This window comes from Pyxicephalus adspersus, chromosome 5 (assembly GCF_032062135.1).
Source record: "Pyxicephalus adspersus chromosome 5, UCB_Pads_2.0, whole genome shotgun sequence".
NCBI classification, from domain to species: domain Eukaryota; kingdom Metazoa; phylum Chordata; class Amphibia; order Anura; family Pyxicephalidae; genus Pyxicephalus; species Pyxicephalus adspersus.
In genome coordinates, this window is record NC_092862.1 from 68,165,032 (window position 1) to 68,190,798 (window position 25,767).

Here is a 25,767-nt window from a genome sequence, read left to right on the forward strand (position 1 = left end):
TTGAGCATGTCTTTGTGTGTGACATGATTGCTGAATGGTATAATTAGTCCTGATTCATGATCCTTTGGGTGGCTTTCATATAGCTGTATATTCCCTGTTTAGGTCATGGGTCACAGATCTTTTCATTCAATATAAATCTCAGTTACAATTCCTATACAGTAAACCTGACCCGTTTGTGCAAAACACAAACTGTGCAAAACACAAATACATACGCAGAGGCTGGTGTCGGTGGATACAACCTTTAAAATATTAGTAGATCCCTAAACATGGGCAGCCTAAAATATATTTTATATCATTCCATTAATTGGCATTTCAGTTCTTCCCTCCTTTCATGTATTGTGTGTTTACAAAGTGGATTTAAAGTCCAGTTGTTGTAATAGTGAGTTTTCCCTTCTAGGCACCTCTTTACTTGTCCTATCTTCTATTAAATGAACTCCCCATATGCTTTGTATCTACAAACATTTTTATTGCATTCAGATCTTTCAGCCAAATGGTGTAAAGCAGTAGGTGTGATCTTGTTGGAAGAAAGCAAGAACTCATAATGACAAAGGAGGAAATCATGGAAGAGGGTAGGCTACATGAAAAATGGAGGTGATAACAACAGGGACTATGGGGTGGCAACATAATCATAAACTAATAACTTGATGGAGAAAACTAAGGAATAAATGTGCCAGTAGCCATTTATTGCTAATTTAGATTGAATACGTTTTTTATACTAAAAGTCTGTTATTATTATTAATGAACAGATTTTATATAGCGCACAGCGCTGTGCATTAAATAGGGGTTGCAAATGACAGTCACAAACAGTGACACAGGAGGAGGAGAGGACCCTGCCCTGAAGAGCTTACTATCTAAGAGGTCTATAACACGTTTATCTGTAGGCACTGTCTAATATAATGTTTGTTCAAATTTATTGAAAAAATCAGCTTTTTTATTTTGGGTATCGGGTCTTTTTTTAGTCAGTCAAGAGCACAAATCATTCCAAATGTGATAAAAGTGGACCAGTTACCCCAGTGACCTGAAGCATTATGCACCCAATGAGTTTATTTTACATTTTTCAGGGCCTTGTTCTCCATGACTACACATCAGCATCTTTACAGCTGTTGATATTATTTGGCTTCATTTTATGCAGTTTTGGCCATAATATGAATTATCTGTATGTTAATGTGGTTTGATTGTAATGATTAATACTCAGAATGTATTTGTAATTCGATTTTCTAGCTACATGCACCTGAAAATTCCTAATGATCCTATTGCATATCATGAGGTGTGCAGCAGTAGGTGATGTAAATTATGGTGTGAATTATTTCTCTCCATGATGACATGTTTTCTTTTTTCAGATGAATGATGGCCCCCTGTGTAAGTGCAGCGCTAAAGCCAGGAATACAGGAATCAGACACAGCTTTTATCCTGGAGAGGAGGTAAATGCAATCTCTCATAACATGTTTGTTTCCTTTAAAATCAAAAGCTTGTATCTCAGTCAAAGGTGTGTTGCTGTTTTTGACTGATGTATATTTTTCATGTCACCACTGTGTATTCTATATGTCTTGCTTTCAGAAATAAACTATTATTTAAGTGATGCTGCTACCGGAACCCAGAACATATTTTCTTTTGTCCTGTGGTGCCAGAAATCTTCTGGCTTTTTTTTTTTTCCAAGAGAAATTTCAGGCAACAAGGAAAGCATGCCAGTGAGCAGGTAATGGTCTCCAGCAGACACTGCAGCTATACGGAAGTCAGAAATTCTACTCGCTTATCTGTAGTCCACAGCAGCCAGATTACACATAGTTTGGTGACAGGGACTGAAATCTAACTATTTCTGTGCTTGCCTAATCAGAAGTTGGGGTTAAAGGGAAAGCATTGGACTGTTTATATAGATGCTTTTTTAAAGATTATATGGACTTAAATATTTACAAACACACTCCGAAAGAAAACAGCTAAGGCTTCGTACTCGCATAAGACTTTTGTCATTGGAAGGAATCTTTCACAACTTTTCCAAAGACAAAAGATTGAAGGATGCCTGAGGGCGGTACATACAGCACCGTTCTGCTTTATGGTGAGGGGATGGGGAAGAATGAGCAAGCGGTACCCCACTGTGCTCTTCTCCCTTCACTTGTATTGCAATTGTTTGTCGTTCATGGATCCACCAGGTCAGATCTATGAAACCACATCAGATGAGCGCTGTACACACATCAGATGCTCGTCTGATACTAGCCCTGAAGCGATAATCGTACGAGAATCATCTGACATGTGAACATAGCCTTATTCTATGCTGTTTATTTTGAACACCCACATTTGTTCTGTATACATTTTTTAAACCTGAAAAGAAAAAACAGAATGAAAACCATTTTGGTTTACCTTTAGACCTCTAGCAGGTTTATATATGATTAATCACTTGTTGGATTACTCTTCCAACTGATGCTTTAATACCTCACAGATTTGGTACAGATTTCAAAACTTCATTGTGTTTGAGAATAACATTCTTGCATTATGAAATGTAAGGAAAAAACATCTAGATGAATATATTCTCACAAAAATGTGATAATGTAATGCAAACATATTATTAATAATCTAATATAATACAAATATAATACAATAAAAAATATTATGCAGCAACACTAGTTATTGTACATTGCAGTTTTCATTTAGCTTATCTTTAAAAACTTCTTCCAAATCCTGTTTTCATTACATCCTTTTACTCATGTGGCAACACCTCTTCTGTATCCCTGAATCTCTATGTTGCCATGTCTTGCCTTGATGACATAATTTACCTAATTTTCAGCCAAGCAGTATATAACAGAACACAATCCCAATATCTCTGCTTGCTCATTTCTGTGCAATGGAACAACTGATCAGTAGATTGCATAGCTAATCTGCATCAGCCATTGGCCAGCAGAGAAGAGCATTTCACTCTGCAATCTTCCAGCAAGTTATTTCATTGCACGAAAATGGGCACACACATCTAAAGAGATTCCAGTGATGGGTTCCTTTATATACAGTGATAGAGAGGTGAGTGGAGTCTATAAAATGCTGTGAAATGCTAGAAAGCAGGGAAAATGCTGGATAGCCCCGACCCCTAGACACACACACTTTATTGAAAATCAAGCAATATTTGGTCATCCTTTTAAAGTCTATAAATAACAACAAATTGTTATAAACGTATTTAATATTTAGACATTGAGACCCTAGTTGCCCTGAGCAGGTGGGTACTGTGGTAATGTTGGCATGGACAAGCTATGAATTCAGTTAAGTGCTAATTACCATTGCTAGATATATAATGACCTGAATGAGTAAAAATCTTCACAAACATTAAATAGAAGAAAAAAAAACAACAACAAAACATGTGTTTTATCATTTTAGGGCAAAACAACTGATTTACTGTAATGCTGGCACACAGAGCTATTAATACTGCTTTCTTCTGTTAACTGCAGGAGCAAAGAGAAGCAGCTCTGTGTAAAAGGGTTGTGTTTATAGAGCTGGGAACTATTTAAATGCCAATCAGCACGTGCTAGCATTAAAGTGAACCTGTTTGTCCTACATGGGGAAACAGGATTATTTTAGGTTTATAAAAAAAGGTTTAAGACTCCTATAGCTTATGATTTTTTCATTTTATTACACCTGGGTACAATGTATGAAAGTGTTGATCATAAAGACCGTCATTCAGTATGATGGACACAAGTGTTAATACTCATTGACACTTGTATTTACCATAGAGATAATTGGTAAATATGATGTATGCAAGTGTCGATATATATTGATAGTTCTCTCAGATGAGGGCGTCTGTCAGATGCTGAATTGTATATTTTAGGTGCATCCAAATAAAAAACACCTGCGTACACCATACTTCTTTCCCTCACTGTATGTGTTCTGTTGGGATTGAGAGTAGGAGATATTTATGAGATTTTTGCTTTTTCCGGACATTTCAGGAGTGAAATATTAGGAATACCTATGCCAATCTGATTTGAAATAACTGTAACATATCATGTGTTTATACTCTTGTTTTGTAGTCAATAAAAGCATGTCGTCCAATGACAAACAATGCAGGACGTCTCTTTCACTACAGGATTACTGTGTCGCCACCAACCAATTTCTTAGTAAGTACCTTCTGTATTTCTTTTGGTGTAGCCAATTTGCAATGTTGTGTGTATCTGGAATTTTGTCTGTTGCTTGCCAACCCATTGCAAATCTGACTGTTGGCAACGCTTAAGGGTTTTAGGCTAAAGAATACAATAGACAATAGTGTCTCAGAGAGTTTCAGAGCACTTGAGAAACAATTATTAAAAACAGGTGATGACCAGTAAAAGATCCTTAAATGATCTGTCCCTGAAAAATATATCTCAGAGAGTACTTGTAATATGAATATTATGTGTTCTTTACATTCCAAAATAGACCTTTCATTTCCATTCCACATGTACTTCTTATTATCTCTAGCTAAAATAAATTACTTTTTTTTTTTTAATGTAAGCATATATAAAAGATCAAGGTTTAACTTAATCTTGCTTTTAATAAAAATACTAAAATATATTCTTAAATAATAATTTCTATTTGCCTCCTGTAGTCTTTTGTACAGCATGGCTTTATAATGTCTTTTTTAAAGTGTAACTGTACCTTTACACTAAAATAATGTAAATAGCAGCCTCAGGAAAAAAAAGAATGTGCTATCATTGCTTTGTCCGGAATTTGTGTGACTCCTGTGCTTCCAATATGCAGTTTTTTCAGAAAACCTGGAATGGACTTCCTCAAAGTAATTTTCTATTTGTTAGCAAATGTTTTCAATCCTGGACCAGATCCATTCCAGGTTTGCTGGATTACCCAGCTTCACTGATGAAAGTGTATCTTGTCCAGCCTTGAAGAGCTTTCATAAATCAGTCCCATTGAGTAGGCATTTTCAGCATCTATAGATGTTCCCCTATAATGCAGGTAGTCCCAGGGTTAAGAACATCCGGCATACAGACACCTCCTAGATAGAACAGGGCTTCCCTGATTGTTCTGTGCAGGATGGAGGCTTGAAGGGGCAGGGGGCGGTTTGTGTGACTTGCAGAAGAAATCTTCTGCTACACACAGCTGAGGTTGTGGGTGATCTTAAGGACTGTTCTCTTTCTGCAGCATCTTGTAACTCTTTAATGACCAAGAAAACTCTGCAGTTGTTTCTATATCAAAGAAAAGCTTGTTCCTGAAGTTAATAAATGTCTAAAGTTCATAAAGTTTTTTTTTTTTTTTTTTTTTGCTTTGTTTGTGAATAACTCATAGTGAGGATTTTATGCAGTGACTGACACCATGATGTCTAATAAAATGTTGAGACAAATATCTGTCCTTATTGTATTTATTAAAATAATGTACCTGTTCCTACTTACATACAAATTCAACTTAAGAACAAACCCACAGTCCCTATCTCGTATATATCCCGGGACTACCTGTATAGTAAATTTTCAACTTTTGGGTTTAGGTTTCCTTTGAGATTTTACAGGCATTCTCTCTAGCAGGTTCACCACCATGGCCATCAAAGGACTACCTCCTACCTACCCTTTGGCTTCTTTGAAAGGGCACTGTATTGTAGTGACCTAGATCTCTGTATTCAGACATCCTAGGTAGTGGGGTCTGGTTTCATATGGTAATATTCTTGGAGGGGGTAAATATATACCTGTACTTGAGCATGATTACATTTAAATTAATTTTAATTTTTATTTAAGAAACACACATAGCATACCAGCTTAGTAACAAAGTTTTAGGTTCTTGGATAGCTTTATGATTACTGTAAGCTACAGGAGATCAGCATAGTAATATATGATACCTATGAAGCCAAAGAATAAAATTTGAGATTAAAGTCACTGGCATATCCATAGAACATTTTGACCTGAACTTTGAATGCAAACGATTATGCCTAACGTTGATGTTTTAAAAGATTTGGAATTTTTACATTAAAATAATGTTTTTCCTCCTATCCCCGGATATAAATGTAATCAAGACTCAAGAGTTATATCTATTGTACAGCGGCAACATTTCGATGGCTACAGAGTTTTATTTATTTGCTGATGCAGTATGAAAGGCATTTCCTCCCAACTTGTACTCGTGATACACAAAGCCATTGTGAGTTATGAGCCACACAGAGTATTTTTGCATGCATCAAGGGAGGTAAATTTTCTGCTTTCAATTCAGGATTTAACAGGTTTTTTGAATGGGCATAAAAAAGATTGATGAATTCCTCTCTGCATTCCTATTTTTTTTTTTGGTTGTTGATTTGTATGATGTCTGCAAATTGGCAGCTAAAATGAACCTTCCCAATTATCTCTGGGTTTTGTTTCAGTGCTAATTTATTCACCAATTCCTGTTAAAGTGTTTGTTGATATATAGAGAGCAGGTTAAAGCAAAATTAGAATTTGTGGACGAGGTTTTATTTTGCTGCTGCTGCTCCTTAATTAACCTTTCTGCTGCCCTGAGACAGATGCTGGCAGCAGGCACTCACTGCATTAGAAAAAGTGTCCATCACTTACTGCATTCTCTTGATCCTTGGCTCAGAGTCTGGGCATCCACATCACCTGGAAAGAAGCCTGAATCTTTTATGGATGCATTAGTTGTAAATAGTGTGAACTACAAACGACTGATTAACATGTTTTACAACTTCCTGCCTGTTTTCTGAAAGCCTTCTGGCAACATGTAACTTTGTAGACACCTTGAGAAATGAGAATTAAAGATCACCAAACAGCTTCATCATAATCAACAGTGTTCTGCTTTATTTTAGACTGATCGACCTACTGTTATAGAGTACGACGATCATGAATACATCTTTGAAGGATTCTCCATGTTTTCCCATGCTCCCCTTACAAATGTAAGTATATTTTGTAAAGCATCACCTAATTAATATACAGAGTACTAAATGTAAAGAGATAACCATAGTATGTTTTTAGTTTGCATATATTTTTGGCTAGAACAGATTCATATAATTTAAAGTAATCTCTTATATGGGATTCCCACTTTAGCATGCTGCTTTACCCATATTTCTATGTTAAAATTGGGAGATTTGTAGATTCTCCACTAGGGGACATTCTCAATAACTCTTAACATTTATTAAGATTACAGCCACATAGTACTTTGTTTTTAAATTGTTTTCAAGTCATCTGACTCGTAGATAGCAATTTGGAAAGGAAAGATAAAGAACAACCACTGTGTTGCAAATTAGGAAGTAAATTCTGCATACACAAGGAGCAAATTTGTCTTCCTTTATGTATTTATGGCTACAAAAATACAAAGAAAAGTGTTTTGACACACACTAGTGAGATTTATTAATTGTTCAGTATATTTGCTTTATAGGGTATTCTGTCCCTGTCCAAAGTGAACTGACAATCGTTCTGAGATTTGACAATATTGCATGCATAATAATATTTATTACAAATCATGTTGCATAGGAGTCATTTTAAGGGATTAGGCCTACCAAAATATTTTTTTGGCTTCTAATTGGTTACATGCAGGAAAGTTTAATCACGTAGTAGTAGTGTCATATGTCTTTCTGGGATTTTGGTGGTGAATTCCCTACTCTTGGCTCCCTTAACAGTATACTTATTCTGGCAGTTTTGGGCAGGTTGTACTTTGCATGATGGAATAATGTATATTAAAAAGCAGCAGGAGAGGTTAACATTTTTTATAGGAAGAACAAGACTTCAAATTGGGCTGGAGTGAAGTCTGAAAATGTAGGTGGAAGAGCACATTGTTGGAGTCCCCACCAGTTATAATAAGCCTGCAGATGACTGATCCCTGCTGCTTTTATAGACCCCAATAGTCTGAATTCCAGAATTTCTAGCTAGCAGGGACTCTACAAAGAAGCTGAAATCCATGCAACCAAATGGAGGTACCTTCTCCCCAAAAGGGACCTCCAGGAGGATTCAGTTTACCAGCCATAAATAACCCTTTGGTTGTGTTTATACTGGTTATGGAGTGGTTGGTAATCCAGTGAACCATTACTGTAACTGCAGAGGATCTTTTGCTTTAAAGCTTGGGTAGTCCAATATTGGGTCCTTTCTACTACTAACATGACATCAACCTCTATAAGTATTCAGACCAACACTGCTATACTTTGCACACAGCATTCCTAATTTTGCTTTTACTTTGATGTTCTAATACTGTTGCTCTTGATTGTGTTTTGTACAAATGTGCTTCGAATTTCTATAACTGACCTTTCTTTATATCTGTGCTTACACAGAATTATGTATTTAAAACAATTTTAATGATATTATGGCTTCCAGAATCCTATACATCTTCATTTAATGATCTTTTATTATAGTCATGTAATTTTATCTTCGCAATTTTAATTATTTTATTGCTGGGTATTTCATTTCTTCATTTTAAGTTTGTCATAAAGTAATTTCAGAAGTTTTTTTTTGTTACCACCACTTTTGATTTTTTTTTATATATAATGTTTAGTTTAGTTTTGCCTAAACACAGTTGCTATGCTTCATTACTTTCAGGGATTTATAGATCTAGCACTGTATTGGAGGCATTAAAGAAGATTCCAAATTGTACTGCGTACAAGCAGATTTTATAAAGTCTTCATAGTTCCAATCAAATTGTATTGGTATGGTTTTATGTGATGAATGAATGATAATGTTCATTTTAAAAAATATGTATCTTAATGCTCTATCTGTAATAATATCTGTATTTTAGTTAAATAATCCCATTTGTATACAACTTTCAACTGTTCAACTCACATCTACCTAAAGTATTCATTGCTTTTATTGAGTTAGACTTGAGAACCAAATTGAGGAATTATGGAGCAAAACCATTTTATTTCAATGTTAAGCAGAAAATAAGGCCTAGGTAATATTTACTTGTTCTTGAACCCAAGTTATGTAGAATTTAATAATATAGTTATTAGGTCAATATATACAGTGCATTATATTACCAAAAAAGTGAAAGTTTCTCTTTAAAGGAACGATGTTGCAAAATATCTGCATTCTAATGACACTGTGGCATTGCATGTAATGCAAATATTCAGTATTTATATTCAATTTGCCATCATTTTATAGTTAAAAATAATAGTAGTACATTGTCCATACCCCTGTCATGGTCACTTTTTGTTGGATGGGTTGGTGATGTAAAAAAAAAATATGAATGTGAATTTAAATATTACACACAAATTAAATAAATAATTAGTAATTAACACTTATATGTAATTAAACACTTATAAGTAAGTGTTCTAAATGGCAAAGTGTGGAATGTTGAAATGTATTCCAATTATGTGCAGCGATAATACATTTAATTTGGGTAATATGGTTTTCTATTTCCAATATCTTATTGAAAGTTTGACACGTTTCAGTTGCTACTGATACTGGTTTTCTTCTAGGCTAGGTTTTGTTACAAGCACCGTCCCCCCTTTCTATAATTGATTTACTGTATGTATTAGTTTTTTGTTTGGCATTTACAAGACTGTCAGTACCAGTAGGCGTTATGTTCATTTTTGATTAACGTATTTAATAATGTGAAATGCACTGAAATTCTACTTTGGGCATGCCAGACTTTTTGTGTATATATTTACATGTATTTGGCATTCACAGAATTTGGTGTTATATGTACCCATAGATCGCTGAGTAAATGCTCAGACACATTCGCACTATTGACACCTGTGCCCACCAGCATTGTTTTAAACATTAATGGGCACGTTGGCTAAATATCCTTAGTCTATGCCAGCCTTTTATAGTTTAAAATAATGTCCCATTCTGATTTTCAAGTGGGCTGGTGGGTATTTCATAGCCATGTGGCATCAGGTGTAGTTATCCCATGCTTTTGGGTATGTTTATCAGTAATTGTGTGGACAGATCCAAACTGTCTGTACTATTACATTTTATTCAAATATGAGTTCCAAGTTCTTTCCCAGAATTATGTCCCATTCTGGATAAAGGGTTTTTAAAAAATGGCATTATTTTACTGAAGGTTTTTGCTTTCAACAGATAAAAATACTCCCTTGATGTTAAACAGCTTCATTTGTGCAAATGTGCAGGTTGGTTAGTTTCAAACCATTTACGTTTATATATCGGCAGCTTTTATAACCATACTCATAAAATAAAATTCAAGTTATAGAGAACCAGTACTGTTAATCTTTATTCCAAGACAGCCCATAAGAAACATATGGTTATGTTCACAGTAATTATCTTGTATGTGTCTGTGCATTTTAATGAATTAGCAGAGGGCCAATGCATTTACAGAACATGTGATAATAAACATATTTATATAGTCTGATCCCTTTTCAGCAGTATAGTATAAATTCATGTAAATTTGCTTGTCGATATAAAGAATTGCATGAAATTTGTGGAGACATGCTGACATCTCTAGGGAAGCTTTTTGGTGTCAGGATCAGTACATATGCTGATGAACATAAAAAGATTCAGCTATTTACTTTATACATAGTGGCACCGTCACCGCCATTGTACATTGATATGGGTTTTCAGATGAGATTATTATGAGTCTTAAAGTAGACTTTCTACTGACAGATTAGGCTGCCATTGCCAAAAATTTGGGGATTGTGGAGATCACTGCATACCCCAATAATATTAGGAGAGTGATGTCTGCGGTCTTTTTTAAAGCTATGTGTCCCTATACGATTTAGTATACAAGGATTTCTAATATAACACACATTACACTCTCTTATACAGCTTTCCCATTGTCATCAGTATCTGCGAGGTCCAGAGAGTCAGCAAGTTGTGATTAGTTGCTGTGAATGAATACTAGATTCACTGTAATCTCGTTAACACACTTTATTACATTTGGGCCCTTGTGCACTGACTTGCACTAATGTTAGAGAACCTAAAGTTATTCTCAGTTATCTATTTGCTGCAATTCATTGTACAAATAACATTTCATTCCACATTCTGAGCAAAGTGTGTATGGTGTTGATCCATGGCATCAATATTCCATTAAATATTTGCTCTCTTAAACATTTCCATTTTCAAGGCAGATGGCTAAAAAGCAAAACAGTTGCAGAGTCTCTTATTGATAATACAAAAAGCACCATTTTCAGCTGTCAGTTCTCTATGAACGAGGTATAACTTTCCCTAGCTGTGAAGGCCAGTCAATTTCTCACCCCATCAAAGTCTGTAGCTGTATTTATTCGACTCTACACATGAAGATCGACAAGACAACTCGTGGGATCAGTACTTTTGTCACTGTTTTTTTTTAATTTGTTACACACTGGTTGGAAACTGTTTAGACACACACTGTGAGTCCAGATTACTGATTTTGCTTATAGACCGCCTAATAGTACACAACTTTCGTGTATGGGGTAGGAAACAAAAGAGTATAGTCATGATCAGCTAATTCTGTATAGCAAAGTGTACACACGTTGGGCTTTTATTGTTGGAAAGAATCTTTCACAACCTTTCCAGCTACAAAAGACTGAAAGATGCATTATTGAGCATACATACAGCGCTGTTAGGCTCTTTGGAGAGGAGTTGATTGGAGAATGACAGAGCGGCACCCCGCTAAGCTCTTTCCCCCTTTCCCCTATTTGCATTGCGGTCGTTTGTTTGATGGCCGCTGTACACACGTCGGATTCTCATCCGACACCAGCCTTACTTTTTGGATTAACTTGTAGGGGAAACACAGCCACCAGTTTCTCCAATTATCTTTCTGATAACAACATATGATTAATATGTGATGATCTTTATCTTTTTCAAAATATCTCCTAGTTTCTGTGTAGGGCACAAGAATTCTCCATGAACTATTTGGTTTAGCTCTGCAAGCTTCAGGGGTCATAGGTTTTTCACAACCCCTCCTTAGCAACAACCATTGTTTTTCTGACATAGACATTTGGAACGCACATTATATTCAGATCCTATCCTAGATCATATGAATCATCAAATTGACTTTAAATGAGCAGTACAGATGGCATTGCATAGTCTGCTTTTCACCTGCTTGAATTACATTTCTTAGGATACACCATGTTTTTTTTGGTTGCATGCAAAGTCGGGAAAAAAAACAGTCTTTTCTTTCTGATTGTTCTATTATTTTCACATAAGGTGAAGTCTACACATTTCCCAAGTATTTAAACTGAGTGTTTACGAGGGGGTGCTGAGAAGTTCCTGGCTTTGCTCAGAAAGAAGAGAGCCAGAGTTATGAAATAACACATTTATTCAGCATATTGGTACAGCGTAGTTGCAGCTTTTTCAGAACGTTCAAATAAAAGTTCTTTTGTTGGGCCACAAACCAGCTCTCAGCAGCATCTTTGACGTCAGAAATGTCCTCAAAACTTTGCCCCTTCAGGTGTTTCTTCAAATTCGAGAACAGATAATAGTCCAAGGGGGTCAAGTCAGGTGAGTAGGGGGATGCTAGACCAATTGGAAACCCAGCGTGTTCAATTTGGCAGCCACAGTGTTGGACGTGTGCGCAGGTGCATTGTCCTGCAAAAAAAGGATCCCATTGGTCAACTTTCCCAGCCGTTTCATCTTAATTTCCTCTTTTCAGCTGGTCAGCTGCTTGTTGAGGACCTCTCTATTACACACCAGATTTCTAAAACCATACCCTTGTATGACTTTATAAATTTGCTTTATTTAGGTAGTCAGATTGTCCCCTTTTTATTTCTAACTTCTTTCATTATATTATATTTTTTAAGATGTGCAGACATTAGTTTGCCGTTAAAAAAAAAAAAAAGTCACGCAAAGGCACAGTGTTTCTAATGCTATTAGTAAATACCTTGTTATAGCAGTTAAAAGAGACCGTCACATTGAGCAAAATAAGCGTCTGCTGTGCTGTGGATGCTATTTACCGTAACTGCTCACAAAAGCATTCATTTTTTGTTAGATATGGGCCAAGATGCCTATTAGCAATAATTGAAAAATCCGGAGATGGAATAAACCAATTTAGTGTTAACATCAGTATTTTTTTATCTCTCAGAAAATCATTTAAATTAATATAGTTTACTGTGTTAAAATCCAGGTCGTTTGACTTGTTTGTGCATGCAAGTGTTTTTACGTCATTACTGTTCTGCTCTTTTACCTGCATTTTTCTGACTTACATGTGCGGTAAAATATGTGACATGCACTGCTTGACATCATATTTATACCACATTACCTTATTAAACCACTAAAGGGGCCATTTTTCTAATTCATTTAGTTGATTTCCTACAGAAACCTGTATTTAAATTGTGTTGCAATTATAGCATCTTGCATCAATCTATTCTTCATCTACAACTTCAGCTGCATATCTGCAGTGTTTGAAGTCCCTGCTAAAGCTGATTTGCAGTGAGATTTAGTGATTCAGATGTTCTGTTGCTTACTTTTTGGCTGCTTGAGGATCTGACAGTGAGGAAGCAAATCTCTGTCCTTGCCAAGATGGCTGCCTTCATACAGCGACAGTGCAGAACAAGGTATGATTAGCTAGTAATGGTTATGAGATCAACTGTTCAGTAAGCATAGGCAACACTGAAAACTTGTCCCTTGCCTGCTTCCTATGTACGTTTTGGAACACCTACATTTTTACCTTAAAAGTGAAATTTTGAAGTCAACAGCTTGGTTTTACAGCTGGATCCAAACTACTTTGTCCATTGGTTTATATCAAAATAAATTGTAGAGCTTCATCAGTTTTTTGTATCTTAGTGATGTCCTTGATATCAGTAAAATGTAATAACGTGTTGCCATTCTTGTGATGTTAGAACCTTGGTATGAGAAAGGTGATGTATTTAGTTTATCCTAATGATGTATTAGATGGGTGTAGCACTTTAGGGTCCAAGCAGACACTGTTTTGTGTTTTAGTAATATTACAGTGAGGCTTCTATCACTTATAATACTTTGCTTCCAATTTTTTTTAAATCAGTCTTTCTGACACAAATATTGAGTATGGTGATATCATTTTTAGGAGGGCTCCAGGGATCTAGTGTGGGAACTTTGAGCAGTTTAATGTGTCCCCAGTCTGACTGTATCATGGAATATGTACCCAGTCTCCAACTATCGAATGTCTACAGTCTCTGACCATCTCTTGTAGTATCCCTGTAAATGTATGTACATTGCATTTATTCAATAATATGTGTAGCCCTTTGGTTCACAGGAGAGGCCCCTTATATAAAGTAACTGCCTCTATTCCAAAATGCTAGTTTGCCAAAGTAACAGATTTATGTACAAGTAATGCTCTACGCCTCTTCCTTATGTCAAGAAAGCTGTTTACTAGTGTTTTACTTCAGTGGAAAACCTGATTAGGTTACAAATATTGTATACTGTGGCCTTACTTGCTTTTGATTAAAATAAATCAGCTCTCTTTCAGGGCACATGTTTAAAATTTTTAAATTCTACTGCTTAGTATATTATGAAATGTATATTTTATTACTAAGATCAGTGATAATGCTAATAAATTCCATTTGTGTGGCAGTAAAAAAATAATTTCTTGAGAGTTTGTATAAATCAATAAACTTATTGCTTTTTATCTTGTTGAATATTACTCAGCGTGTTGTGTTGTATTAGCTCCTTCCACAAGCTGGAACAATTTGGCCGCTAGATGGTGATCTAGTTCTACGTTGGAACAATGGCTGCCATTTGCAGCGGGATGAAAGTCCATCTCTCATTCTACACTACTTATTTCTCTCTTTGTTTTATACACTGCCTTCATTTGGAGCTAAGTGCTCTCAGAAATGCTGCAGTCTTGCTTTATCCCTTAAAAATGATTGCTGTTCTTGTTGCTTTTTCAGATTCCCCTGTGCAAAGTAATCCGGTTTAACATTGACTACACAATTCATTTCATTGAGGAAATGATGCCTGAGGTAAGGAAACATGCGTGTAACCCTTTTATTGCCAGAGCCTACCAAGAAAGTCATTGTCAGCCTCCCAACATTAAATTGAGTAACCATGGACTTGGGCAATTTTCTGTGTACACATTTTATTGCCGCTCCCCTGATATCAGAGCACTAAAGAAACAGGAATGGATTTTGTAATAAGTAGCAGAATCCGCTTCTACCACCTTTATTACAGCTTCATCCTTTGATGTCCTGCCAGCTCACTGTTGTTGACTGTGCTAAAACCCATCGGGATGCACGGGAGGCAGGTGAATTAGAGGGTCACAACTCTACCTCATCTCAGACATAGAAGGCAGTTCATGGGCAGGACACACATATGCATTTTATTGCATCAGCACTTTTCCAGCCACTGTTAGCAAATTAACTCACTCCGCTCTTATGGTACAGTCCGTTTGTTCTTGTCCATTTCATCTAAATGAATTAAAAAGGTGACATTCAGCAGATTGAGAGAGTTTTTTTTTTTTAGTTTCCAATGCTTTGTTTCTGAATATAAAGCCTCTGCAGTGAATGAAAAATCCTTCAGTCTTCCCCCAGTTTTCAATTTGAAATGGTCATATTGCCATGTTCCGGCTGTGCTTGCACGGTCCTATAACTTACTATCCATTTAAAAGACATATCTGCCATATTGCATTGCTCACAATACCCTGCAGGACTGTTTTTCACATTATGGGTAATTCTTCCTTTAGGTAATAGTGTGTGGAGAGAGGGTCATTCAGAACTTGGTAATGGAAGCCACCTGTAATAGACTGAATGACTTCAATATTAGTGCGCCCCTGTGTTTGTTTTAGCTGCCATTTCCTTATACCAAGTTATGAATAAATACTTAGGGCCAGCTTTCATTATAAAAAGGTGACAGAAATGCACAGTTAATCTTCAGATTGTAATAGTCGGGGAAAAGAAATACACTCTGGCATACTGTTGCAAGATATGTTTATTTCTTTTAACATAGCTTTAGGCGAGATGACAATCTTGCTTTCTCAAATAGACATGGACAACTACAGCGCTGCGTGCAGAGTATAATTAAAGCCTAATGAACCAAACGTTATTATATTAGCAGAATCTAATTTTCTCTTCATATTATGCTATCGTACGTTTTGTCCAAACATCATATCCTCCTCGTTGCTTTTTATGCTTGCTATTTTGTTTTGCATAATATTTAAAAAGTCTGGAATGACATTTCTAAATAAGATGAATGCAGACTTCAAAATGATTCATTGTCTGCTATTGAATCTGTCGTAATGTTGGCAAACTAGCAATAAAGTACAGCAGGGAACCTGCTAGTCTTAACGTAGTCTTATTGTCATGCTTGGCTGCCTATGTGCGTACAGATGCTTAACAATGCATCTTTGTCGCGCTGAACATAGCAGAGGTGTATTGAGTTGGATGTAATTTGCATGGTAGGAGTTAAAAAAAAAAAATAAGCTGTTTGTTTTTAAATAAGCTTTCATGTATAGGTTCATAATGATCTATGGAAGCGGGGAGGCTATGATCCTCACTAAGTAATGCTAATCTGTAGCTGAAAATACTAGTGATCGTTCATGGAGCCCGCCTGGGAAGTGTTGCACTGGTTTGCAGCTTTTTAGTGATGGTCCATCTGCTTCTTAAATTACTGGTTACAGTTCAGAGGTTGCGGATATTTTTTTGGCTACAGCAAAACCACTGCATAGAAATGAAAACTGATAATTGCAGCACTCAGATGGAAAATATTACATTGGTCAGTTTGTACTAAATCAAAGCAATCAATCAAACATTTCCTTTTTATTATTACATAATTGCTGATTGCATGGTGTGCAATAGGCTTTGGGCAGTATTAGTAAATAATTAATGGAGGCAATCCATACAACCAGAGCAAGTAATATGAAATGTAGGTTATTCATTAAAGAAGAATTCCACAACAACCTTGTTTATAAACGAGTGACAGGAGTATTAATCTTGGTCCCCTCTTTTCCATATCCTGTCATTCTAAGACTTATCTAGTACATAACTGATTTAGCAAAGCATTCCATTGTAATGCATCTTTTGTGTTTTGCTGAAAGCGTCTCTGCATTCATTCTCTTTTGACACTCATATTTCTTTATATGCTCACTGTTTTTATATGCAAGTAATTTATTTCTTATTCTATGCCAAAAAGAATAGAGGTAAGTAGGATGTAAACCCTCTTCAGTTATGAAGGTATTACCATAATAAGTTAAGGTCATGTTAAGCAGAATCTGAGCTAATAAATACACAAGATAACAACAGCGCTGACTCCTTCGCGTCACATGGGTGCACTGGTTAAATTAAAACTATTTAACTCATTAGGTAATTTTAACATTGAAATATTTCCCCTTGAACCACTGAAGCTTTTTGTTTATGGGCCTTGTTCAGCTGCAATGTGAACCTTTATTCTCAATTCAAATCTCTGGCAGACTGAACCAGGTTTTCCTTAAGAATTTGTCTATATTTAGTGCCATCTATCTCTCCTTTATTCCTGACCATTTTTATGTCTTCATAGCATTATGCTTCCACTACCATGCTTCACCACACTTCACGCTGGTGTTTTCGGGATGATAGGAAGTGTTGGGTTTGCGCCACGCAATATCTTTGCAACATCCTATTTGACAAAAGAGCCTTCCTCATTGTGTTTGAGGAGTCATCCACATGCTTCTTCAAATGGTTTATCCTTAGTGACTTTTGACTAAATTTAATAAATTACCGCTTTTCTCCACAGTACAAGTACAAGGCCTTTTCTTGTCACTTTTGCAGTGTGCCATAATCTTTCAGTTTTGGTATACTGAATGTAATGCTGCTTTTTGGGACATTCAAAGTTTGGGTTCAGCGCTGATCCATGCTTCTCTACAACTGTCTCTGACCTGTTTCATAATGCATGCTTAGTTTTGTGGAGTCAGGGTATTTGTTATGGCATACAACTATGCACACATTTTTCACTTTTTTTTTTTAATTTATGTATGAGATTTTATTTTCATTCCACAATATAGATTGCATTGGTAAGTCTGTTACATAAAATCCAAATGAAAAAAAAAAATGAATTCCGGATTGTAATGTGATAAAAAAGGACAAACACCGAGGGGAATAAATACTTTTGCAAGCCATTGTAGAGTGTTACAATAATGTTCCAAAATGCCGAACAAAACATCAGAACCTGTCTCATTTTCTTTCAAGTGCCTCAAAGCATAATATAGTATAGATGCCATTTAACAGGCTGAAGGCTTACAGGGTTAGTGAAAGCCTTTAACATGACACCTCTGAAAGTGCCTAAAACCCCTGCTAAACTAATGTTTTGCCAGCACTGCTGTGCAGCTTTTAGTCTTCCAGAGTTCAGCAGCACAGCTCTTTCTGTGTGTTTCGCAACTCACGTTTGGAGACACTTTAGCTTTCAAGGCTGACTTTGTCATTCAGAAGAAATCCAACGTCAAAACACAATTTTAAGGAAAAGGGCTTATTAGAGTGACCTAAATAAAATGAGCATTCCTGATTTGGGCAGTTTGGGAGCTACCGTATTTTTCGGACCATAAGACGCACTGGACCATAAGACGCACCAGTTTTTTAGAGAAGGGAAATGAAGAAAAAAAAGATTCTGAAACAAATAGTGTCCTAAAATATTTTATGTGCATTAAAAACCAACATCACAGTCATAAGGCAGAGGGGGGCTATACAGGGGGGACGGGACAGCAGCTGGGGAGGATACATTTTGATACATTTGGACCATAAGACGCAGGGACTTTTTCCCCCCACTTCTGGGGGGGAAAAAAGTGCGTCTTATGGTCCGAAAAATACGTTATTCAACAACACCAATTGGAGAGGTTACAGGTAGTACAGTCCTGCGGATAAAGCAGGTGAATAGTTTCTTTTCATTAGAGATGTGTTTTTTTTTATTTTTATTAAGTTGCAACTCTCATAAAGTTTAGTTTTTATATTTATTACAGTAATAAAGCCAGACTTCATACACAGTTTTAAATATGTTCATAGTGCTCATGCTTCTATTTTTTTGTACATAGTCTTACAGCCCATGGTAAAATACTCTGTAATAGCAGCATGCCATGGAAGTGTTTTTCAAACAGGGTTTCTACACAGGTTGCTACAATGAGCTGTTTGTGCCTCCCCAGTTAGTATAGCTGACACAGATGAATATAATATATCTGTAAGAGTGATGTTCTTCCCACTGGCCAGCAATTAAGGAAGCATTTTCCCAATGACCACCACACTAATGTACTATGAGCTTTGGCTATAGAAATATTGCAGGGGGTTCCCTGAAGATCTGAAAGTTATTTCAAAGGTTCATCCATGGTGAAAAGGTTGAGAAGGCTGTTCTAGAGAGTTGAGCTTTGGTCCAGGTTTTTAGCAGTCCACAGTGCCATCCTTTCTACAGAACGTGGACGACTTCTGGAGACCTGAACAAACTGCCCCACTCTTTTTAGTACACTGTTAGTACCAGGGTATTTTAACACATGCTGTAACACTATGTACAAAACATGTTTTTATTACTGTATATGAAGCCTAATTCTATTACAGTAAGAAATATTAAGACCACATTTAGTATGCATGTTAACATGCGGTATTTCACTAGTGAATAGGCTTTGCATTAAGACAACCTATTAAATTTGAATGAGCCTCAACTGTACCGCAATGCTGGTTTTAAAGTCATTAGCTTTTTTTTTTTTTTCTCTCCATCATGGAGCACTACAACACAGATAGTTCACATCTGCACATGCTTTGTGATGCACTAAAAACACACGTACATTGATCACTGGCATCTGTACTACCTTTTAAAGTGAACACCTTCGCTATATGTGTGTTTTTACAGTGATACAACACTTTAAATTGGCCTTAAAAAGACTACCATTGATTTTTTTTATTGCATTGTTTAGTTTTAAAAAAAAAAAAAAATAAAGCATTTTTTTTGAATATTCTTTATGATTTACATCAGACTTGTGTCACTGTATAAACACAGACCTCGGTAACATTTTGCAACTCAGTGTTATAAAAATGTCAGTCCTGACTAGTTCAGACCATTCCTCCAGAACACCAGGATACTCCCAATCGGTTGTCACTTTTTAATCTTTATGTATTACAACCTTTGACTGTTACCAGTATCCTATATACATAGAATATGTTTAACTTTATCTGTGTCACATATACTAGTCATTTCTTCTTTTAGTCATCCTATTCTGTTTCTTTTTTTGTCTGTAATTTAAATTCCAAGAAAAGCCCAGTTCAGTGTCCCAGAAATACGAAACTGCAAAGCTTGGCATTTAACTAAACACCCCTTAACCTAAATGAAAAAATGTGTAGGTGAAAAGTGCACAGCTTTTTATAGACATGATATCAAATTATATAGTTTATGAAAATAAAATTGAGCATTGGTCATTCACTTGCTACTCTCATGACTTGGCCATTTGCTTGAAACTATCATGACTTGGTCATTCACTTGGCACTATCATTAATTATTTAAAATATAATATCTCTGTAATATTGTATATCAGCCTTTCTCAGCCTTGCATCCCCTATGGAACCCTTGAAATAATTTTCAGGTCTTGTGAAACTCCTACTAAAAAAACATGGGATTTGTCAATAGAACTTAGACCTTACAATGGTCATCACTGAAAAGAATGTCCCTTAACAGATAATGTTTGTGGCATGTTACTTACTCCGACAAATATTGAGGTAATGAAAACATATGTAGTCAATTAGTCAAAGCTCAAGTTAACCCCTAGCAGCCTCTGGAAAAATCCTAGGTTTCCACAGAACCCTGACTGGGAATGGTTGCTTTATGTAGTTTCATATTTTTTTCAATAGCATTATTTGCAATCCTTTTTTCTCTCATAGAACACAAAGAGCATAATATGTACTTGACAACTGCAATGCTATAAATGTCTTTTGTGGTTTCTTTTAGTGTCCGTTTAATATTTTGTGTGGATTTTTTTTGTCTTTGTTGCTATACATGTTAGATAATATATTCCAAGTACAAAGTATGTGAATTCCAACTAAAGGAGTTTAAAAAAGCATTAACATAAATTTTTTTTTCTTTTTTTATTCATGTATTCCAGTGGTGATTACATGGCATTTCACATGGTTTTCTGATGGTGACCACAGTGCATCATGCCTGCATAATAGGTATTGAAATGGCCATATGTAGTCCTCATCAAAAACCTGTGTAACAGGGTTGACAAAGCACGAGCATGACTGGATGACCATGGGGATTACATAGCATTTCCCAAGCCAGGTTATCTGATGTTGACTCGAGTGGGGTCATGCCTGCAAACTGTGTATCACAAGGGCCACATGTCATCTTCATCAGATGGTGGTGTAACAGGTTGACATTGCAGAAGCACAATTGGTAGACTGTAGGGTACATGACATTTCTCAGACCAGGTTCTCTGATAACTGTGGATCATGCCCACGTAGTGTTTATTGAAAATTGCTTCTGAAGTTGTATTACTATGTCAAAGATTATATAAGAGTTTAGTATTGTATTCTACATATTTAAGTACATTTCTGTTGAATTTGTTACCTGCCTGCCCTTCATTGTTCGCCTTTGAGGGGTTAATGATAGTTTGGATACTAATATACAAACTCTTTGTTTCCCTTTAGCATTTCTGTGTGAAGGGACTTGAACTGTTTTCCTCCTACCTGTTCAGGGACATATTAGAGCTTCATGACTGGAATCTTATTGGTATGTTTCATTTACTCTGTTTGTGAAATGTTTTACCCTGTGGGCTTTGAGTGTGCTGAACCATTTAGTTGCCTACGTGCCCTGTCTGTTTCTCATTCTTCTGTATTTCAGCTTGTGCAAAAAATTATATTGTGTCATTTTATTACATGTCAGGATTCCAACTACAAATTCAACATATTTATATTTAACCACCCTATGTGTGGAACCAATTCAGTCTGGTATTACTCCATCGTAATGTATTGTCCCTTGCCATGTAAGGTATTATATTGAAGAGCTTTAATAATTCAGGTCCGTTGACTCTTATAGATGACTACATTCAAAGTAAGCCATTCGTGGTATAATCAACATTAAATGCTCAGGTGCAATGTTTTATAAGTTCCAATTCAAACACAGTTCCACATCTCCCCCCAATACCTTACAAAGTGTTGAGTGCATGGACCTTTCTTAAGCTGTCTAAAGTTAATACTTGTCTCTGCTAACTCATAATAATCAATCGGATTCAAACCCACAGTAAAATATGGTTACAAGGTATCTCAGACTGTTCATCGCTCAATATAAATATTCACATATACACAAAGAACATGTGAAAGTTTTTCTTCTGGGAAATTTTATTTTATTTTTATTTGCACCAGACAGTTCCACTCCTTTACAAGTCTATACAAAATGCACGCTCATCTGCATACCCAAAGCCCATTAGCACAGGCCCTGATTGATGCAGCAAGGAAAGAAGTTGAATATACCTTTCAGTGAATTCTGAATGAGCTAAAAACCATTTTTAAATTGATGTCAAATGCAGTGAAATGCACCTAAAATTATTCTTGCTTTTGTCCAACAACACAAGCCTAGATAGTGTTGTTTCCTGCCTTTATGGATGAGGGATATACAGTAATGTAGCTGGTGAAATATCGTCAGCAACAGAATTGCTAAATAAAATACCTACTTGCTCCTATACTTTCTCATTGGCTGAGATGGTGCAGTAAATGGAAAAGCAGGGAAAATATAAAGCATTTTATATAAAATAGTAGAAAAATTCACTTCATATTACCTAACAAGCCATTGGTATATAAAAGGCAACTCCTTAGGATTGTAATTGAAGGCTGTCATAAGGCTTCATTCACTAAGCTATAACAGCGATTCGTCATAATATCCGTAATTAGGGACAAAAGAAGCTAAAAATAACACATTGTAGTTGAGTAAATGGCCCAATGCTAGAATCAGAGCTTGTTTCTGGCTAGGTAAATACCTAATGTTAGCTTTCAGGAATTGGCATTAGCAGCCCCCCAGCAGTGGATAAGATAGATGTGGTCAAAATGTTTACTTTTGACGGGGATGATGGGTATTTCCTAAATATAATGTATGGATGAGTCTCTAAACTGCCAGAAATTCTAAAATGCTGTTATAGTATGTCGCATGTATCCCAGGATTTCCATTTGGTATTTGTATAACATGTATCTGTATTAGTGTTTTAGCCATTCATTTCTGTGTTTTAATTATTCTAGTGGCATTACAGTTACACTGAATGTCTCACATACAGGAACAATCTGACCACCTATGTAGTTTTCTTTGGTCTGTCACAAAATATCAGTTTGTATCACAGGAGTCATGTTTATGCAAAGGAGTGATAACACATTTCTAAATCTTTTGACTGCGCAGTAGTACAACATGGCGTCCTGCGGCTTTCTACTATGGTGCCCAAGCTGCACTATTTATTGGGACAGTGCTAATCTCTAAAATATCCCCCCCCCGTCATGTTTCGGTCCTGTCAGACAAAGGCAATGTTTCATTGGTGGAGGCTTTTACCCTCCCTGTTTTGTCCTATTGTCATGTGACAATAGTTGGAAAGACTCCTCCACATATCACTATTATAGCACAAGTAAGTAAGTGTAACTGTATTATTGTTTGAGCCCTACATTAAATGAAAACAAATAGTTGTATTTCCCCACTCTTCATTGCACAATTATGTTGCAGTCAAATATTTCCTTATTAAAATAGATTTTAGAGACTTTCAGAAGAGAAACTGTTAAATATTTTGCACCTTCAAAGGTTACATAAGGATACCTAAAGCCTCACTACTTAGAAAACAAGTGGGATTCCTACCCGAAATACTTTTTTGTGCAGTTTTTTTGAGAATTTATCTGGCAGAGAATCCGTTTCCCAGGATGTGTTTTAGACTCCTGATTGGTTCTGAATAGTAATGTACAGTACAATAACACATTTCTACTTTCCTTGTAGCCATTTGGTTTAAAATTAACTTGTCACTATCACTGTTATTATTAACAGCGGAGCCTTCCACCCTGTTATAGAGACTTGTGCTCCTCAACTTCTTGAAACTAGTAGTGGACTATGGCACACCTCTAGCAGCATCACACACAGACATTCCAGTCCAGAAATTAGTTCTGCTTCATAGTGTCGATCAATGACAGTAATAGAAATGAGAACCATAGCTTGGTTTGGATGAAAACGGTTAGGCAATAAATATTATTGATTGGTACGTTTGATGGCAGAGATCATTTTATAGCTATAGAACCAAACATAGTATGACAGACTCATTTGGTTGACTGGTGTTAAAATATCATTCAACCATGTTGGATAATTTCATTTGATCGCTCCCTTACTATAAGACAAACTGGATTTGAAGGTTTCTATATACATTTTACTCTTAGTTGATCCAAGCATGTGGCAGAGAAAAATAGAATACTTTTCAGTTCGATGGATAACGTCTTCCCATGCAGCTGCTTTCTCTTGGTTGTGTATTGAGTAACAGTAAAGTAACCAGGGTTATTACTATGTAGAATATTTAACATGAAAGGCAATGGCTACAAAAAACAGATTCAACATTTCCAAAATTGTAACACATGGAAGCTCTAAAATATCAGATATGAGTTATTACTAAATTTTGAGCATCTGTTTATTCTGTTGCTTTGCAGACATATATTTTAAGAAGTTAATTACATATTTATAAATAACATGTCTACATATGACATACAAATAACTACATATGACATAATTCAAAGTAATAAAGAAGGAATGAATTTCTAATTTGTATCAGGTGAATTCATTAAGAATGCAGTTATGTTCTGCAGAGAGGAAAGGAGCACCAGATCTCTTTTTCCTTGGCATCTGGAAATGTAATATTTTGAAACGGGAATGTCTGCCAGCCATTCCATGTGTTCTCTGTACAGTATAATAAGGTGCAAGTTATTTTTACAGTGGGGAAGTATTGGGATAAAAAAAAAACAGTGCCCTGTATGTAAACCATATACATTTTAGCAAACGTTATAATTCCTACCTTTTCTCTGTTCTGAATAAATAGATGTTTGCAATATTATGTCTTTTCTCATACTGATTTCTAAATTAAAGGGTTTCTTATAACCATCTGGCCAACCTCAATGAAAATTTCTGCAGTGGTTACTTCCATGTAGATGAGACTGAACCTTTAGAAAGTATGTAACCAAAAATAAGACTCTTATCGAATATGATGCTTGTAATTTTACTGTACTTCAGTGACAGTTTCTTAAAACTGCAGTTGGACAATCACAGAGTCAGGTAATTTTAGGGACCATATTGCAACAAAGTGAGAGGGTTTTTATTTGTCACTTTGGCTACAGAGTTATTGGAAAGGTATTTTTAATTAACTGTAAATAAACAATGGCTTGTGTTGAAAAAAAATTTACTATGCACATTTTTTTCTAAAAATGGAGTTTCCTTTTATTCCTCTGATACTGTGCCATTAAAGAGTAACTTGTTCCCAAATGTGTTAAATAGAACCATTAAAATCTGTCATTTAAAGCCTGTTAAATGTGTTTTTTTTTAATTGTAAATTTACATTTATTATTTCTTGTTTAGGGCCAACTTCTGAAGATAACAGTGCTGTGTGTCCACAATTTCATTTCATGCCTCGATTTGTAAGATTTCTGCCAGGTAAGAGGTTGTTAATATTGTTTCTTTTTCTAGCCCATACTTTTCTAATGTGTAAGTTCACTATGTCTCTGGTAGATTTTTGCTTTAGGCCTTAATTTACATGAATCAGAAGGCTAGCTGACAGCTGCTTTATCCCCTGAACTGCTAGGGATAGCAAGTTAAGGGGGCAAAGCAACCATTAGCTGTTCTGCAGACAATTCATATAAAATTTCAGCTTTAGTCTTAAATTTAGCTGAACAGAGCATGCTCAAGTAGTGATATCCAACCCACTGCAAACAAATGGGTCTTTCCCTAATGGTCTTTCACCTCTAGCACATACTTAATCAATCATTCCCTCTATCTTTTTTCAAAAAACACAATCTTTAGATTCCCCAATCTGCACCTCCACTTCCCACCACAGATGTTGAATTTG

General features: G+C 35.9%; 1 protein-coding gene across 2 annotated transcripts in view; it reads left to right on the plus strand.

Moving 5' to 3' along the window:
- The window catches only part of DROSHA (drosha ribonuclease III), a 157,494-nt gene that overhangs the window by 19,894 nt on the left and 111,833 nt on the right, over positions 1 to 25,767 (plus strand). For both annotated transcript variants that reach the window (XM_072411842.1, XM_072411843.1), the window contains exons 7-12: positions 1,341 to 1,421; positions 4,005 to 4,091; positions 6,737 to 6,823; positions 14,657 to 14,728; positions 21,353 to 21,434; positions 25,281 to 25,355. In XM_072411842.1, coding sequence (XP_072267943.1) covers positions 1,341 to 1,421; positions 4,005 to 4,091; positions 6,737 to 6,823; positions 14,657 to 14,728; positions 21,353 to 21,434; positions 25,281 to 25,355 — 484 coding nt within the window. The remainder of the gene's footprint in view (positions 1 to 1,340; positions 1,422 to 4,004; positions 4,092 to 6,736; positions 6,824 to 14,656; positions 14,729 to 21,352; positions 21,435 to 25,280; positions 25,356 to 25,767) is intronic.